The sequence below is a fragment of the Dipodomys ordii genome, unplaced genomic scaffold (genome assembly GCF_000151885.1).
Source record: "Dipodomys ordii isolate 6190 unplaced genomic scaffold, Dord_2.0 Scaffold14, whole genome shotgun sequence".
Classification (NCBI taxonomy): Eukaryota; Metazoa; Chordata; class Mammalia; order Rodentia; family Heteromyidae; genus Dipodomys; species Dipodomys ordii.
In genome coordinates, this window is record NW_012267230.1 from 6757476 (window position 1) to 6776576 (window position 19101).

General features: G+C 44.4%; 1 protein-coding gene across 1 annotated transcript in view; it reads right to left on the minus strand.

Moving 5' to 3' along the window:
* The window catches only part of Iqck (IQ motif containing K), a 77748-nt gene that overhangs the window by 34071 nt on the left and 24576 nt on the right, over positions 1-19101 (minus strand). The window contains exons 7-9 of the mRNA XM_013011192.1: positions 18203-18255; positions 17763-17840; positions 4339-4423 (exon numbers count right to left, since the gene is read on the minus strand). Coding sequence (XP_012866646.1) covers positions 4339-4423; positions 17763-17840; positions 18203-18255 — 216 coding nt within the window. The remainder of the gene's footprint in view (positions 1-4338; positions 4424-17762; positions 17841-18202; positions 18256-19101) is intronic.

Here is a 19101-nt window from a genome sequence, read left to right on the forward strand (position 1 = left end):
GTGTGTGTGTGTGTGTGTGTGTGTGTGTGTGTGTGTGTGTGTGTGTGTGTGTGTGATTTGAGAGCTTGAATTAGGACCTGGTGCTCTTGCTTAGCTTTTATCTTTTATGCTCAAGACTAGTGCTCTACCACTTTAGCCATAGCTCTACTTCTGGCTTTTTGCTGGTTATTAGGAGATTAGAGTCTCATGGATTCTTCTGCCTGGGCTGACTTTGTACCACGATCTTCAGATCTCAGTCTCCTACTAGCTAGGATTTATAGGCATGAACCATCCATGCCTTGCAAGAGCTCACACTATTAAAAACACGGGGCATATTTCTGTTCAGCTAGAGTATCATAAGCAAGAATGTTAGGCTGCTGAGCAAGACTTCAGTTGCATATTCCCACCTCAAAATGATATGCCTCATGGCCCAGCCTTGCAGCTGCCTTTCTTTTCCTCTCTGTGGAAAACCACCGCTTTCCAGCTGGAATTCCTGCTTGCAGCAGGAAAATATGGGGGGAAGGGAAAAACCTTCCTTGGATACTGTCTTCAGGCCCTTTCCTGGGCTGTGGGATCCTGCTCTTGGGCTGTGTTTGCCATAGATCAGATCTCTGAACAGAAGTAAGTGGTTTTCAGGAAACAGTAAGATAAATCAAAGCTGTGTGAACACCACCAATCTCATGTAGTGTCCTCAGGATGCTCTTCCGGTAGACTCTTTGATCCACAGTGCAGACTGTCCTCCAAATGACTTGAGGTCTGTTATTTCCTGCCAGCAATGGCCCCTAAGACACCCTACAGGAGGTCTACAGGCAAAATAATCACACTTCTTAGAGGTCTACAGGCAAAATAATCACACTTCTCTAGAGATGGATTGTTGTTTTGAGGTGGCGTCTTGCTATGTTGCCCAGGCTGGCCTTGAACACTTGCCTCTGCTTCCCAAGTAGCTGGCACTCAGCCATGCACTGACCCAACATACACAGAGCCCTGAGTCTTGGCTCTGGTTGCCTCTTCAGTCATGTCTGGCAGGCTCCTCTCAGTGGTGAGATGGTCACCAACAGCCTGGTGACTGGTAACCCCAGTGATGATAGTGGCTTTGTCCCAGCTACTCTAGTGATAGTTTTCCCAATGGAGTCTCCCAAGTCTTACTGGCCTGAATGAGGTCCCCTGGCCATCATGTCCAAGCTGGCCCAATCCAGGAGTGGCCTTTCCACCAACTCTGCCCTCTAGTTGATAGCAAGCTCTTTCTCCAGGGGGTGTCGCATCCACACTCAGCCTGCTGTCAACATTTACTATAAAGTACAAGTGCACAGATTTTCCACCATTTACTGTGAGGAGAGAGACCCCAGTCTCTGCTCATTCGTTGCATTCTTATTTTAAGTTTGCAAGGTTGTGACAGTGACTTACCAGGGTGTTAATTCATAAATAGGGGTGATGGCTGGTGGCCTCTGCAATCCTCAAGATATCCCAAGGCCTAGAAGAATGGAACTGGGAGGAGGGAACTGCCAACGCTCACTACCAGGGTGTCCAGACTGAGTTAGGATCAAATAGAACAAAGGAGGAGAAGGCCTCATTAGACACACACATAGTGGGTCCATCTGGTCCTTGTCTCCCAAGTCACTAAGGAAATTAACCACTGTGATCCATGGAGAGCAGCAGTCCCCACTGCCCTCTCTCCATACTTGCTCACCAATGCCATCTGGAATGGTACAGCCAGAAGAGCACTGGGATACTGTGAAACATGGCTGCTACAGAAAGGACAGTTGTCAGAGGATCAGATTTCATTAAATGCATTAAATGCAAATAATGATTAAAATGCATTGAAACACACACACACACACACACACACACACACACACACAGCCAATTTGGCATGGGGAAACAATCTGAAAGAAACCAGGGAATGGAATGTCTGCTTCTGCAGAAGTGATTCATGTTTAGTTTAAAAAAAATCAAAAACTATCAGAGGGCACAGTCCAAGAAAAACAGGTGGAAAGTGCAGCAGTGGAGCACACTTTCTGCATTGGATATTGATAAAAGTGAACTATACAACTTGTGGGTAGAGATGGGGGTGGGGGGGAATGGGAGAGAATGAAGGAACAGATGACACTGTACGAAGGGAAATATACTCATTACCAGACACATGGAAAATGTAATCCCTCTGTATATCACCTCTATAATAACAATCAAGTAAATTAAAATAAACTATCAGGGACCTATTTACTAGGCTAATTATAAATTGACAGCCCCAAGAAGAGTTCACAATGCTACAAATAGCATCTTCTGGCATGTGGCACTTCTGTGAATGCTGTCAGCTAAGACATTTTTAATGAGCTCTCTGGCTAGCATTGTGGTAGACGAGTGAGGATCTTGGCAGCTTTGGTGGGTTTTAAGACTTCCAGGCACGATGATTACTTGGCCTTGTAAAGGAAGGAAGCTGTGACACACATGACAACACAGTGGCAGGAGCCACTGTTGAGTGGCAGGAGCCAACACAGGACAAGTACTGGGTGACTACACTTGTAAGAGGTCCTCAGACCGCTTGTCAGAGAAGGATGAGGCTGGAAGTTCTGTTTATCTCTTTGAGGAACTGCCAGATTGTTTTCCAAAGTGGCTGTACCACAGGGCACTGGTGGCTCACACCTGTAATCCTAGCTACTCAGGAGGCTGAGATCTGAGGATCACAGTTTGAAGCCAGCCTGGACAGGAAAGTCAGTGAGACTCTTATCTCCAATCAACCACTAAAAAAATACAAGAGTAGAGATGTGGCTCAACATGATAGAGCACTAGCCTTGAGCAAATAGCTCAGGAATGGCAAACCCTGAGTTCAAGTCCCAAGATTGACAAAAATAAAACAAAACAAAGTGACTATACTATTATACATCCTCTTAGCAATACACGAAGGCTCCAAGTTCTCTCTGCCCTTGTGGTCTTTCAAATTATAGTCACACAGGTGGGTCAAAGAGCTCACTGTGACTTTGATTCACACTTCCTAGAGACTAAGGACCATATTCTTTTCTTGTCTTTTTTCTTTTTTGGGGGGTCAGTCATGGGGCTTGAGCTCTTCAGTTCAAGGTGAATGCTCTACAATTTGAGCCACAGCACCACTTCTGATTTTCTGGTGGTTAATTGTAGATAAGAGTCTCACAGACTTTCCTGCCCAGTCTGGCTTTGAATCTCGATCCTCAGATCTCAGCCTCCTGAGTAGCTAGAATTATAGGTGTGAACCACCTGGTTCCTGGCTTCTGACCATCTTCTTCACATGGGATTATTTGCATATATATTGATATATTGTCTTTGAAGAAATGTCCATTCAAAGCCTTGACAGTTTCATAGTTGCTTATATTTTTTTCTTGTTAAGTTGTGAGTGTTCTTTATATATGATGGTTAGTAGACTTCTAGATACCTGGTTTGGAAATATTTTCTCCCATTCTGAGGCTTCTCTTTTACTCACCTACATTTTTCATTTGCGTGAAGTCCAACTTATCTATTTCTCTCTTTTGTCACTCATTCTTTGGGGTGCAGATTGCCATCATGAAAAGGTTCACACTGGACCCACAGCACCGGGAATGTGCTCCAAAGCCCCCTGGCTCATGGCAGGATGACACAAGCCACTCATAATATTACATACCTGTTGCCCACCAGATTTCTGGGTATGATTTGCTTTGAAGAAAAGGCCAGACTGTTTTAAAATATATCCGAGTTTCCTTCTTTTCTAACACAATGTATTCCTCTATGTATTGTCTAGCTATAGGATTATTTTTAGACAATTCAGGCCAGTCAGGCCAACTTTCAGAAGCTAGCCAGTTCTTTTCATGAGAATTGCAAAGTAAGTTGTTGCAGTTTTAGTAAGCAGTCCTGGTGTTTGAACTCAGGGCCTCACACCCAAGAGGCAGACATATGATGACCTGACTCATACCCACAGCCTGCAAAATAAGTTTTGGTAGAAATTCTTTTTTGGGGGGGAGGGACGGGGGTCTGGTCATGGGGCCTGAACTCTGGGCCTGGGCGCTGTCCCTCAGCTCTTCAGCTCAAGGCTGGCGCTCTACCACTTAAGCCACAGCGCCACTTCCGGCTTTTTTCATTTTTGCTTATGTGGTGCTGAGGAATCGAACCCAGGGCCTCAGGCATGCAAGGCAAGCACTCTACCACTGAGTCACCTTCCCAGCCCAGTTTTGGTAGAAATTCTAAACCACCCTTCAGGGATAGTTTGTAAGGAACCCAGTTTCTGAGTTATGTGTGTGAGAGGGAGTGATCATATCTTTTCTCAAATTCATCTGAGGGTTTTCCTAGGGTCTCTCTGTGAGACAGATATCTCCCGTACCCCAAGACAAAGACCACACAGCTACATACAAGCCTTACCAGGTAAGCCCTCCAGAATGCCTGGATGGAGATCGCTGCTTCCTCTTCTGTCAGCAGCAAGGACAGCGGGATTGGTGGCCGAGGGCTGGAAAGGAAGAAAACGGTCACACACAGTCATGAGCACCCGTCCTTTACTTGGCTACACTGACAACACAATGATGTCTCTGAAGAGCCTCATTTAGCTCCTTTCTTACACAATGGTCTTTTTTTTTTTTTTTAGCTAGTTCTGAGCCTTGAACTCAAGGCCTGGGCACTGTCCTTGAGCTTTTATGCTCAAGGATAGTGTTCTATCCCTTGAGCCACACAGCTCCACTTCTGGCTTTTTATTGGTTAAGTCTCATGGGCTTTCCTGACTGGGCTGGCTTTGAACCACAATCCTCACATCTCAGCCTCCTGAATAGGTAGGATGACAGGTGTGAGCCACTGGCATCTGGCCAACAATGTCATTTCTGGTAGAAAAGCGTTAAGTGTAGCTCATGCCTGTCATCCTAGCTACAGCTGAGATCTAAGGATCATGGTTCCAAGCCAACCCAGGTAGAAAAGTTCATGAGATTCTCATCTCCAATTAACCACCAAAAAGCCAGAAGTGGAGTTATGGCTCAAGTGGTAGAATGCCAGCTGAGCAAGCCAGCCAGCTGAGCAAGCAGGAGGCTCTGAGTTCAAATCCTAGTTATCACCAAAAGAAAAGAAAATTCTGATTCAGCCTATTTGTTGGAATGAATGAATGCTCTTTTGAATTGCTCCAGAATGAAAGAAACCAAAGCCAGGAAGCACTCAGGGTTCAGTGGCCGTTCCTGGACGTGCAGCTGTTCCTGGCTCTGGTGTGCTGGCAGGCCTCATCCCCGCTACAGCACTAAGGCGGGAAAGCCTCCCCCTTCTCTGCAGAGGTAATTACACCCTGGGAATGGCAGCTCTGCTAGTATCGTTTCCCTAATGTTCACTTTCCATTTTTATTCACTTAACGCCCCAAGGGGGGCTAGCTCTCTAGTTTTCCACATAACTGCTTTTCTTCACCCACAGTTCCATTGTTCTTTTTCTTTCATACTAGGGTTTGAACTCAGAGCCTCATATTTGCCAGGCAGATGCTCTGCCATTTGAGCCCCAGCCCAAGCTCTTTGCATTAATTATCTTTAGGGAAGTATCTTGTGTTTTTCCCTGAGCTGGCCTAGACCACAGTCTTCTTATTTATACTTCCCAGGTAGGTGAGATGACAGGTGCATATCACTATACTCGGCTTATTGGTAGAGATGGGGGTCTCATTAACTTTTTAGCCAGGCTGGCCTTGAACCAAGATCCTTTCAGTGAGTTGCTCTTCTGAGTAGCTGGGAACATACACACAGACAGACAGACAGACAGACAGACAGACAGACAGATAGATAGATATCCGTGAAAACTGGGTTTTTAGATCTGAGGTCCAAAGTCCAGGAGTCCTACATTACACCTGGACAATGATCTAGTGGTCAAATGAAGAGTGAAGGGCAGAGAAAACAGATTTACTGCATGGTAGCCTTGGGAAAGACAGCACTTCAGTACATCCTCAGCCACCTTGGGGGTCCTGACGTCCAGGCATTGGTCTCAGATTAAATAGGGAGAACTGGGATCTGGGGTGAGAAAGGTATGCATAGTTAGAACATCTCAAGCCACAGGTATGGCTAGGTTGACTCAGTCCTGGACCAGGGAGGCCCAGGCTGCTCTTTTCAAGCTGATAACGAGGCACCTGTCTAAGAGACAGTTTGCCTCTGTTCACAAGATGCTTCTAGGTGAATCTGTTCTTTCCAGAAGCTGAGGTGATTTTGTACAGAGACTGCAGAAGGGAATGGATCAGATCAAAGGGCAGAGATACAAAGTGGGAGGCGGGCAAGGGAGCAGTGGTACCCAGCCTTTAGTTAATGCACAGCCTCAGCAAAAGCAGCCACACCCTGCCCCATCGCTCTTATTTTTTAAAACTCGGTAGTGTCACAGCAACACACCATATCCTGGAAGTAACAGCTACCAGAACAATCTGGGTGTTTCTAAGGAGACTGTGGCACACGGACACTGGCTGAATCTTACCCAGTGCTTCTGAATGCCCATGACAGGCCCATTGTGCTGGCATGCCAGCCAGTGGCACCCATTACAGTTGTACAGGTTGCTCTCTGCTCAAGGGCAGCCAGCAGAATGCCAGCTTGGCCTCAACTTGCTAGTGAAATATGGATACTGGGCCTAGGTAATGCCATCTTGTCCATACCACCATCTTGGCATCTTAGTGGAGGATGGGGACTTTTCACCTAGTTCCAAAAGGTACGGGTATGTCAAAGGTTGTTAAGCTCCAGGAAAGTCTTGCTCTGGGGAATTCTTGCCCTTGATTGCCCCTGATTGTTCCCCCTAGCTTGCTTTCCTTCTGTAAATATGCTTTCACTAGGTTTAGTTTAGAGGTGTTCGCCTCTATAAACTTTGTATTAACTGCATTCGAGGCTGCAAGTTCCTTTGGTTTGTTTTTTTTTTTTTTGGGGATCCGGTCGTGGGGCCTGAACTCTGGGCCTGGGTGCTGTCCCTCAGCTCTTCAGCTCAAGGCTAGCGCTCTACCACTTGAGCTACAGCGCCACTTCCGGCTTTTTCTTTTTGCGTATGTGGTGCTGAGGAATCGAACCCAGGGCCTCATGCATGCAAGGCAAGCACTCTACCACTGAGCCACCTTCCCAGCCCCCTGCAAGTTCCTTTGGGACAGAAGTCCCCTCACAGTCACCAGCTTTGTAATAAAGACTCCCGATTCGACTTCTCAGAGTGGGGCTCCTCTGTATTTTGCCAATCGACTTCACGCATACTACTAGGTCCTGCCCTTTGGTGTGGGATGACATTTGCCCTGAGGTAGGGACACTTTGCCTTTATTTGCTTAAATATACCTTTCAAATGGGAGGCCTGACACCTCTCTCTCCTGGATCACTCCTCTTCCCTTTCCAGTCTACCCTCAAACATTACCTGAACTATCCTTTGAGTTTGGGCATGGTAGCATGCACCTATAATCCCAGTTACTCAAGGATGCAGAGGTAGGAGTATTATGGCTCAAGACCAGCCCAAGCAAAAGCCCAAGATCCTACCTGGAAAAAAAAAAAAAACCCAGAGGGGTGATGGGCTCATTCCAGGTCAGTATTTGCTGTTGCAAACACAAGCTGTGCAGGAAACCCAGGGAGTGGCCTGGGAGGGGAGGGACGGGGTTAGCAGCTGTCTGTGTGAAACAGAAAAAACAAAAAAACAGCCATTTTCCAGCGGAGGAAACAGCAGCTAAGCCACATGGAGTCTGTCACTTGTACTTGGAGGTTTGGAGCATCTCTGTTGAGCAGTCTTCCTGCCTTGGGCACAATATTCATCGCTGGTGTCATGGTCCCAAAGCCAGTATTTTCACTGGGGGACAGCAAGTGGACAGAACTGTGAATCTGAGGATGCAGGGACTGTGCACCCCAACAGAGTGCTCTGGCCAGTAATGAAACACTGCTTTGTGTCAAAATGGCATCACTGAAAAGCAAAAAAGAGGTTTCTAGAGGACCTTGAAGGCAGTAATACAAGGCTACCTTTGGTGACATCTGCTTTCAGAGCTAAATAATGCCATGCTGTCTCGTTTCCAAACAACTATGAGAAAACCGAGTGTATCAGGCCAAATGAAAAGGAATTAGCCATCATTTCAGCAGGCCAGCTTGAAGGGACAGAAGCCATGCCAGGTCCTCTTCTGTCTTTTGGAATCAATGCCACTGGCTTCAAGTCAAATAAAAATAAAGAGACAAGGGCTGATCCCCAGGGAGCCAGGGAAGGGACAGGAGATGGGAATATCAATCATGGGAGGGGGTGGCTGGGCTGAGGCTCCTCTGGAGCTGAAGTTGTCGTCCCCAGAACAGACATTTTACCAGGCAAGACAGTGTGGAAGGGTAAATTTCTAAGAAGATTCATTTTATTAGTAAATGCTCATTTGTCCTCCTTTCTCTTCACATTTGTGAATTCAATATATTTGAATCATAAGAATCACAAGAATCAATGTAATAATTCTGAAAAGGAACAGATCTTTCAGACTCTTATGTGAGCATGTATATATAAAAATGCATGAACAAGGCCAAGTGCTGGTAGTTCAGGCCTGTAATCCTAGCTAGTCAGGAAGCTGAGATTTAATTATCTGAATTTAAAGCCAGCCTCAATTATCTCCAATTAACCAGCAAAAAGCTAGAAGTGGATCTATGGCTCAAGTGGTAAGAGCACCTGCCCTAAGTGAAAAATCTCAGGGTCAATGATCAGGACCTGAGTTCAAGACCCAGGACCAGTAACAAAAAAAAGGAGAGAGAGAAAAAAAACATAGACATGGTTACCCCCCCCTCTTTTTTTAGCTAACCTAAAGATTTGTGAGGCATAAAGAAAATATAGCTTGCTTATGAAATACACCATAAGAAATTCTGAAAGGTTTATCTTCAAGAGTTTCATGAAACTTTCATGAGTTTCTCCAGCCATTAAGGAAGTACCATCCAAAATCACACTGGGCCAAGTAGATAATGAAAAATGGATTTCAGAACCAAAAATTCCCTCCACCTTTCATTAGGGAAGAGATGGAGCTGTGTTCACATGGAAGCTATCTACAGCAATGGCACAGGGCCTGTATCCATCACCATCTGCAGCAGGCCAGTATGGGCTCATGTCCACCTTCCTGTATCCTGCAAGAGACCTGGCCCTCCACTTTCACTAGCTGCCCAACTTTTCCCTCTTCAAGGCCTGGCATTCTTGACTGATGAACTTCAACTGCTGGAAGAAGTTCAACAGAGATATCTGGAAAGATCACTGGACTCTCTCAGCTCCTTTCTTCAGTGACATGAGGAACTGCTCCCATTACCAGGGGCAGACTTGCTCTCTCGAAGCCACAAAGCGCATTTAGAAACCGTGGCTCGTTGGTTGTGATCTGTGATCTGGCTTTCGCCCCCACACTAATCTCCACCCTAAGAGATCAGCAAGCTGTGATTACTCCAGCAGCAGGCTGGGCTGAGTCACTCCAGTTCAACACAGCGCTGAGGCCCACTCATCGAACCCCATCGGTGAAGCCTCTGTGTGTCCAGACTGCCTGGGACCATGTGTTAGTCCTCTGAGACCCAGGTGCAGTACAACCACTTGTCAAATGTCCTCACAGAGGGAGGCACTTGGAAGATTTCTGGGTCTCTGCTTGCCCTTCCTGGAAGCAGTCCTCCTTTCTGTCTTATGTGAACAGAAAGACAGTTTACTGTCCTCCTGACACTCTTGCCTCTGAAATAAATGACTGAGACAGAAATCTATTCTTCCTAGTATAAAATAAATTAAGAGGCTTTTTCCCCTTACCAAGGGAGCATGAGAGCAAAATTTCTGCCCTACCGCCATTAATTATTATCTTTAGTTGGCAGTATGAGCAGGTCTTGGTGCCATTTTGAAGGTAGGAATATCTGCAGTTCCTTCAGCAAACATCAGTACAAATAGATTGTCACAGGCTGAGATTTGTCCTCAAATGACACAGCAAAACTTGTTTCCACCTCAGTTTGTGGTCACAAGATACCTTTCATCATGAAACTATTGTAGTTTCTTTTCTTTCCTCCTTTTTTTTTTTTTTTGTCCAAGGATAGATCTGAGCTGAAAAGCCATTTTACCCTAAGCAACCTTTTCCTTCACTAAAACACAATCACCATTTCATTGAAGATCTCAGTTTTAATGATGGCTTTCAGGAGCCTTCTCCCCTGGGATGTGAGACCAGAACAGTAGCACTTCATTTTTCTACCTTGCATTGATTTACTGATTTTCTTTTTGCTCTTTCTCCAGGTTACTGTCTTTGGTTAAAAGTCTAACCTCCTGTTCTTAATATGCTAGTACATAATGTAATTGCCTCTGATTGGCTGGTTGAGTTAGGACTATGAACTTCAAAAGAATGGGGTTAGATTCATAAACAGGAGTTGGGCCAACAGGAGATATGGGATAATGTGCCACTGTGGAAAGGTGAGGAGAAAACACTTTCATCCATCTCTAATTAGAGCTCATGGTAGACTGTATTATTCTTCTCTGTAGGAGCTGTTCACTTCTCTGCACCACTGATGCTGACTGCAGTCACATGACTTATACTGGCCAATGAGATGTGAGGAGGAGTGTTTGCCATTGTATAGTCTGGACATTATTCTTCTTCCTCTACTGGAAGAATGCTGTTCCTTCATCTTAAATTCTAAGGCAAAAAGATGTGGAGCAGAGCACAAGATGATAGGTAGCCAACATGTAACAGATAGAGCAATAATCCCAGGGTGTTGAAGGCACTGAGGTTGAGGATTGCTTGCTATTGAAGCAGAACCTGGAGGAAGCTGACTTAACACAGTTCTGGAGGGTAGTTGGAGTAGAATCATGCACAAGAGCTTATGAGGACTCTTGATTACAAGTATTAGACATTTAACTCAAATTGACTTAAGAAAAGGGAAAAGAAGGTATTACTGGCTTACAATTACAAAAGGATTGAGTTGGCTTTAGGCCTAGTCAGATAGTGAAGTTCATAGATACACCAACTTGGACTCTCACCACCTCTTTGTCCTGCTGTTAGCAGGTACAGGATTGTTAGGAGGTAGTCCTCTCCCCTCAAAGCTTTAAAACCACAAAGATCCAACTCCAGTGGAAAATGAGAGAAACTCCTGGTTGCTTCTTGATTATCTTTGATTGAACCAGCATGGGTAGCATCCATTGTGGTCAGGGGGAGTTCACTGCTCTGATTGGTCAGGCCTGAGGCTCATCTCCCAGACAGAGACAGAGGTAGAGTCTGACCTCTGATGGATATGGTGTAAGAATGGGAGAGACAAGGTCCTTCGAGGAACTTGAGGTGTTCCAGAAAATGGGGAAATGGATGCACAGCTGGAATAAACATAAGTGTCTACCACCAGAAACCAAAAAAAAAAAAAAGGAATAAGAAGAAACAGAGAAGCCAAGCACCAGTGACTCACCTCACACCTGTAATCCTAGCTACTCAGGAGGCTAAGATCTGAGGATCAAAGTTGGAAGACAGCCCAGGCAGGAAAGTCTGTAAGACTCTTGTTTCCAATGAATTACCAAAGAGCTAGAAGTAGAGCTGTGGCTCAAGTGACAGAGTGCTAGCCTGCAATGAAAAAGCTAAAGGAAAACACTCAGGCCCTGAGTTCAAGCCCTAGAACTGGCACACACATACATATGACATACACACACCAAAAACAAACAAAAAAACAAAACAGGGGAAATGGAGGCTGGGGCACAGCTTAGCAAGCACAAGACCCTCAGTTCAAACCCCACTACTGTCAAAAGTAAATACCCTTCTATTTTACAACTGACTTTCATTCATTCTTCATTCATTTTGTTGGGACCTGGGAATGAGGCTTAGTGGTAGTCTTTCTCTAGCATGCATGAAGCCCTGGATTTGACTCCTCAGTACCACAGAAAAAACTGGAAGTACTGCTGTGACTCCAGTGGAAAAGTGCTAGCCTTGAGCAAAAGAAGCTCAGGGACAATGCCCAGACCCTGATTTCAAGCCCCAGGACTGGCAGAAAAGAAAGAAAAAAAGAAAAGGAAAATCATTTTAAAAAAGAGTAATTTTGTTGAAAATAGAAAAGCTACCAGAAATAGAGACAAATCAAAGCTACCACTCTTTCTATCATTTGGAGTGATATTTTCTTTTGAAAGATGGTTTTTAAGTCCAGAGTTATTTATTCAGGTGGATCTTAATGTTCAGCCAAGGATCATTTCCTTTCACTGTATAATTTATTTAATAAATATGTATATTGTACATATGACAGATTGCAGTTATTTTTATAAGCTGAAGAAGAGTTTAATTTAAAAGGGTTCTCAAGGTCCCTAGCTATACAAAATGTACATATAGATAGATATGTATGCACACACACACACACACACACACACATATATATATATATATATATATATATACATATCCAGATATATATATTAAAACAGCACAGAAAAGAAACAAAAAGCTGAGACATAGATAGAACACAGAGCATGCTGAGTGAGGAGAGGGGTCATCGTTTATGTGATAAACAACTGGCAAACCATCCCAACCTACCAGCTGTGCACTGACAATAGAATGACATCCAGCGGCAGAGCAGCTGGGCTCTGGAGAGCGTGTCTTACAAAGAACATTAAAATAAGACCTTAGCTCACCCTTTAAATGGCTCCTAGGCTGGTAGGCAGGATTATTGGAGCCCATAGATGCTAGCAAACCTATAATATTTAGGGGATTTTCACAGGGCTGTAGTCTAAAATCAGGACTAGGGTTGGGATGTAGCTCAATGGCAAAGAGCTTGCCTAGCAACTGCAACATCCTGGATTTGATCCCCAGTTCCAAAAACAGAAAAGACTATACACACACACACACACACACACACACACACACACACACACACACCACACACACCATAGACACCATAGAGAGAGTTAAAATCAGGACTAAAAGGATTTAATTTTTTTTCTTGTAAATTGAATAAACAAGTGGGTTTTTCTTTCTGAAGACTGTCACATCTCATTTTCCCAAATTCTTGATCTGACCCGAAACTGCTGCTCCAAGGTTCCTATGCTGATGGCACTGTGAGGTGGTGGGACTTTTAAGAGGCCGAGCCTCATGGGAGGTCCTTAGGTCAATCAGGGGCTTACCTTCAAGGGAACTGAAGGATCCTAGTTTCCCTTTAGCTTAGGTTAGGCTGCATGATATCTTTATCTGACATTTATCTTTATCTTTAGAAAAGACAACAAAGCTTTCACCTGTGGCTAACGATCCTCTGGGCCCTGTGTGGACTTGCTATGATATTGGCCTTTGCCAATATGGAACTCTTAAGTCCACCTACCATCTGTCTCTCGACCCCCTCTCCAGGGCTGCGGAGGCCTGCTAGAGACAATCACAGAAACAGCCTGTTTATGTGCACCCTGAATCGGGCCATGGGAGGGGGGGCCGCCCCTGTCAAGCCCTATTCCTCTCTATGGGTCTTGCCATAGCAGCTGGTGCAACCCCCGCCTGCCCCTCCCTCCTTCGCAGCAGATGCCTTTGCACCTACACATCTAGAAGAGAGAACTGAACCCTCTCAAGCCCCCAGCAGGACGGTGGCTCTGTGGTCCCTCTGCTCAAATTTCCTGACAGTGTCAGCTCTGGTCTCAGAGCAGTGAAAACACATCTTCTTATATCTATCTGCACATTCATTCAATGTATAGCACGTCAAAAATGGCAACATGGCTGACATGGAATCAGGCTCTGAGGTAATTTGGGGCCTTCTGCTTCTCTGTTTTGCTTGATTTTTTTTTTCACTGAGCATGGATAATTTTTACAAACGCCATAGTTTTGTAATGGAAGTTATCTCCAGAAAGATAAAAAGATCCTGAGGAGAGAGTGACCATCACTTTCCCCATATTATCCTCCAAGGAAGTCAGAATAAAGATCCCAAATACACTCAGATCACAATTTCAGGACCTGCAAATGTGTCACCTGACAGCAGCAAAAGGGACTTATTTGCAGATGTGATTAATGTAAGGCTCCCCAGATGAAGAAATTACCCTTGAGTTTTCTCTAATGATGGAGCAAAAAAGATGGAGGCAAGCCATGTGCTGGTGGCTCAGGCCTGTAATCCTAGCTACTCAGGAGGCTGAGACCTGATGATCACAGTTGGAACCAGCCAGGTAGGAAAGTTGGAGAAACTCTTATCTCCAATTAACCAGCAAAAAGTCAGAAGTGGAGATGTGGCTCAAGTGGTAGAATGCAGGCCTTGAGCAAAAAAAGCTCAGGGACAGTATAGCCAGGTCCTGAGTTCAAGCTCTAGTACTGGCACAAAAAAAAATGTTAAATGGAGGCAAGAGACTCAGAGTTGTGCATAAGGAACAAAGTCAGAGAGCTGCACTGTTGTTGGCTTGGAAGACCAGGCAGTGACTGGGGATGTTCTTGTCTACCACTAAGCTAGGGAGGCAGCAGTGCTTCCAGCAATGAGAGGAGGACACCTGGATTAGAGTTTGGCTCCCCTAGAGACAGAAACTTTCTCCACTTGTTTCTCTGGCTTGTCCTGATCCCGTGTGTTCTAAAGAAGAATTCAGCACCTGAGTTCTTACTTGGCAAGGCTAAATCTGGATAGTACCCAGCATGGCCACTGCTCTAGCTGGGCTGGCTCCAGGCCCATTCCAGAGGGGAGGGGGGGAAAAAGAAAGGGAGGAGAGAGAGGCCCTGGAAGGCCTCCTGCTTCCCCACTTCTCTTTAGTGCTTTGTTAACATCTGAATTACAACACTCATGACAGAAACTACAGCTTGTTATAAACATGTGTCTCTCACCCCCAGGGCTGGAACCATAAATCACTTGGTTCTGTTGTTTTTGTTTTTTTTTCCTCCAGCACCAACCTCAGTAAGTTGTGGAGAGGTGTTCCAATATATTTATTTTCTCAAATGAATTAGATGAGTGTTGTTTTAATTTTTGTATCATGCTTTTGGGCACCTCATGGAACAGTAGTGGAAATAGGGAATACAAGTTCAAGTTCAAGCAAGGAGTTCAGGGTAACAGTTTCTAGGAAATCTATCATTTTTAGGAGTTTCTGTGGCCCTAGGCAGCCATTTTAAGCTGTACAATTGGCTTTTCTGTTTTGTGGCAGTTGGGATTCAAACCTAGAGCCCTGTGCACCAGCCCTGGGCATGGCTTTAGAAACTAAAAAATGAGACAAGGTTTTCCAATATTGTTCTCCTTTCAAAATATAATCTCAGATTAGAAAAACAAACAAATGAACCAAGAAAAGGGCTGGGATGTAGCTCAGTGGCAAAGCACTTGCCTAGTAAGTGCAACTTCTTGCATTTAATCTACAGTAACAACAACAACAACAACAATCAGTAAAAGGAGGGAAAACTGGTGCCAGGGGCAGGTGGCTCATGCCTGTAATCCTAGATGCTCAGGAGGCTGAGATCTGAGAATGGAAATCTGAACCCAGCTAGGTAGTAAAGCCCATGAGACCCTTATCTTCAAGTTAGTAACCACAAAAAGCCAGAAGTGGAGCTTTGGCTCAGGTGGTATCTTGGTTTTATTATTATGGTTATTCTTTTCAATATGGGGAGGTCATCCAAGAGTCTATTCAACAGATTTAAGCAAAAGATGTGACACTGAGGGCTAAGAGTCTCTCACTGTACTTAAAAATGCTTTGACAAGGGCTGGGAAGGTGGCTCAGTGGTAGAGCACTAGTCTTGAGCTAAAGAGCTGAGGGACAGTGCCCAGACCCAGAGTTCAAGCCCCATGACCAGACCCCCCCCCAAAAAAAAAAGCCTTGACAAGCCAGGTGCCGGTGGCTCATGCCTGTAATCCTAGCTACTCAAGAGGCTAAGATATGAGGATCATGGTTCAAAGCCAGCCCGGGCAGGAAAGTCCATGAGACTCTGATCTCCAATAAACCACTAAAAAACCAGAAGTGGCCCTGTGGCTCAAGTGGTAGAGCGCTCACCTTGAGCTGAAAAGCGCAGGGACAGCGCAGCGCCCAGGCCCAGAGTTCAAGCCCCACGACCGATGAAAAAAAAAAAAAAACTGCCTTGACAGGCTGGGCATAGTACTGCATACCTCTATTCCTAGCACTCCAAAGGCTGAGCCAGGAGGATTGTGAGTTCAAGGCTAACTTAGGTTATACAGACAGAGAGAATAGAGAAAGAGGGAGAGATAGAGTCAGAGACAGAGACAGAGAGGATGCCTCTACAGAAAAAAATTAAAAAGGGACTTAGTTAACCTCATTTGATTTCCTTGTGTCTCAACTTCCTGACATTGTTCTTACAAAGGACTGACATGGAAACACTCTCAAAGCAACAGATGAAATAAGTATTATCTTCTAAGTTATTGAACTTTGTTTTCTTCTACTGAAGGCTTAAAATAATAGAATATTGCTTGAACGCATCATAATCAGGAGATATCTTTCCCACGCCACATAAAATTAAATTCCCTCAATATTCCAGAGGCTTCTCTCTGCTTTATTTTTCCTAACACTTAACATATTTACTCTCACTGGGATGTAAATTCCACAAAGGCTTGGATTTGTGCTATTATGTTCCTGCTATGCCCAATAGCCCAGCTAAAGTGATGCTGGTGTACAGCAGTACTCTATAAACATTTCTTGTATGAATACATAGCTAATACAAATCTAGAAATGAGATATGCCCTATGAAGCCATAAAAAAGCAGAGATTAGATGTAATCAAATCAACATGGCTAGATCTCAGAAGTGCCTATCTGAATCAAGTAAGGCTAGTGGTAGAATAATAAATAAGCTTCCTGATCTACAAAACACAGCCCAAATTGGCTCATGCCTATAATCCTAGCTACTCAGGAAGCTGAGATAGCAGGTATTCCATGCTAGCCCAGGCAGCAAAGTCAGTGAGACCATTATCTCCAATCAACCAGTAAAAAGCCAGAAGTGGAGCTGTGGCTCACGTGGTAGAGCACTAGCTATGAGGAAAAAAGTTAAGGGACAGCACCCAGGTTCTGAGTTCAAGCCCCTGTTCCAAATTCCAATAATAATAACAACAACAACAATAATGGCAAACTTGTTTTCCACTTCATTTTTTTTTTAATCAGTCATGGGACTTGAACTCTGGGCCTGGGCACTGTCCCTGAGTTCTTCAGCTCAATGCAAACGCTCTACCACTTGAGACATAGCGCCACTTCCATTTTTCTGATGGTTTATTGGAGATAAGAGTCTCATGGAGGGGCTGGGAAGGTGGCTCAGTGGTAGAGCTCTTGCCTTGCAAGCCTGAGGCCCTGGGTTCGATTCCTCAGCACCATATAAGCAAAAAGAAAAAAGTCGGAAGTGGCGCTGTGGCTCAAGTGGTAGAGTGCTAGCCTTGAGCTGAAGAGCTGAGGGACAGCACCCAGGCCCAGAGTTCAGACCCCACGACCGGACCCAAAAAAAAAAAAAAAAAGAGTCTCATGGACTTTCATGCCCAAGCTGGCTTAAACCACAATCCTCAAACCTGAGCCTCCTGAGTAGCTAGGATTATAGGCATGAGCCATCAGCACCAGGCTTCTACTTCATTTTTGAAATGGAATCTCTGCATTGTTAAGATGAGCTTAACTCAGGCTAAAAATATCGAGACACAAGAGGCCGAGGTATAACTGACCAGAGTCCTAGGCTGTTAGACTTAGTTCATTAATACCATTTTAAGATTAGGAGGGCACTGGGGCACCAATGGTTCACACCTATAATCGTAGCAACTCAGGAAGCTGAGATCTGAGGACTGAGGTTGGAAGCTGTCTGGGGCTGTTGGAAGCTGTCCTCATGAGACTTTTTACCTCCAATTAATCACTCCAAAACCAGAAAAAGAGCTATGGCTCAAAGTAGTAGAGTGCTAGCCTTAAGCAAAAGAGCTCAAGGACAGGACCCAGGCTATGAGTTCAATCCTCATGACTGACAGGAAGAAAAAGGAGGAAATTCTTTACTTACTGATTCTTTAGCCACTCCTCCACAAATGGGATGGAGAAGAATTCTGTGAAGGTTTCTCCTGTCCTCTTTGGATTGTGGCTGGCCAGGATACCACATGTTTGATGGACAAGAAGACCACAAGTGAGAGTTGAAGTCAACTGCTGTTCTTCCACTTGCAAATTAACATGGTGGAATTCTTAGAGATACTGAATATTTAAAGACATACACAGGGCCGGGAATGTGGCCTAGTGGTAGAGTGCTTGCCTAGCATGCATGAAGCACTGGGTTCAATTCCTCTGTACCACATAAACAAAAAAGGCTGGAAGTGGTGCTGTAGCTCAAGTAGTAGAGTGCTAGCCCTGAGCCCAGAGAGGCTCAGAGACAGAACCCAGATCCTGAGTCAAATCCCAGAACCAGCAAAAAATAAAAATAAAGAAAGAAAGAAAGAATGCTTAACTTACTTGTACAACCACTCAGTCAGGTAATCACAAGCAATGAATTTGGTCCTTTTCCTCTGAAGAGAGAAAAGAGAATTCAATTATATTTTACTTTGCCCATTGTGTCTTGAGTAGAAGAAGGAAGAGAGGTTAATTGATTAAATGCAGACAAAATATGCAGGAATCTATTATGGCATTCATAAGTATTACAACAAACAGTATCTGGGCAAGGATATGCTTAGCATTCAATCAAGTGCCTAGTGGGAATTGAATGAATGAACTCTCACCTCTCCAACACCCAAGCATAAAAGCAAGAAAGAGGTCAGGTACAAGGATTAAGGTATCTCAAAGTAGGAATTGCTAGCATAATTTTGGACCTTAATTTTTGGTCAGATGTGGGGCTTGAACTCAGAGCCTAGGTGCTATCCTCAAGCTCTTTTTCTTTTATGCCCGTGTGCGTACCAGTACTGGAGCTTGAATTCAAGGCCTTGAGTTCTCACTTAGCTTTTTCATTCAAGACTAGAGCTTGACCACTTAAGCCATAGCTCCACTTTCAGCCTTTTGTTGGTTAACGGGAGATAAATCTCTTGGGTTTTTTTCTTCCCAGACTGGCTTTGAACCATGATCCTCAGATCTCAGCCTCCCAAGTAACTAGGATTATAGGCACGAGCCACCAGTGCCCAGTTGAAAATTTTCTTTTCACTTTCTTCCCCTAGTATGTGATTATTAAAAAAAAATTAATTCTCCTTTTTACTTAGAAATTGCCAACTCAACTTTGTAATTAATCCTACATATGGTTGCTATAAAATTGATACCAAGAGGAAAGGGCTCCTTCAGGTTGCTTTTTGTTTTACAGAAAATACAGTGATGTCTGAGTTGCTAGACATTATTTGTAGTTTATCTTACAGCAGATAGTCTTTCAT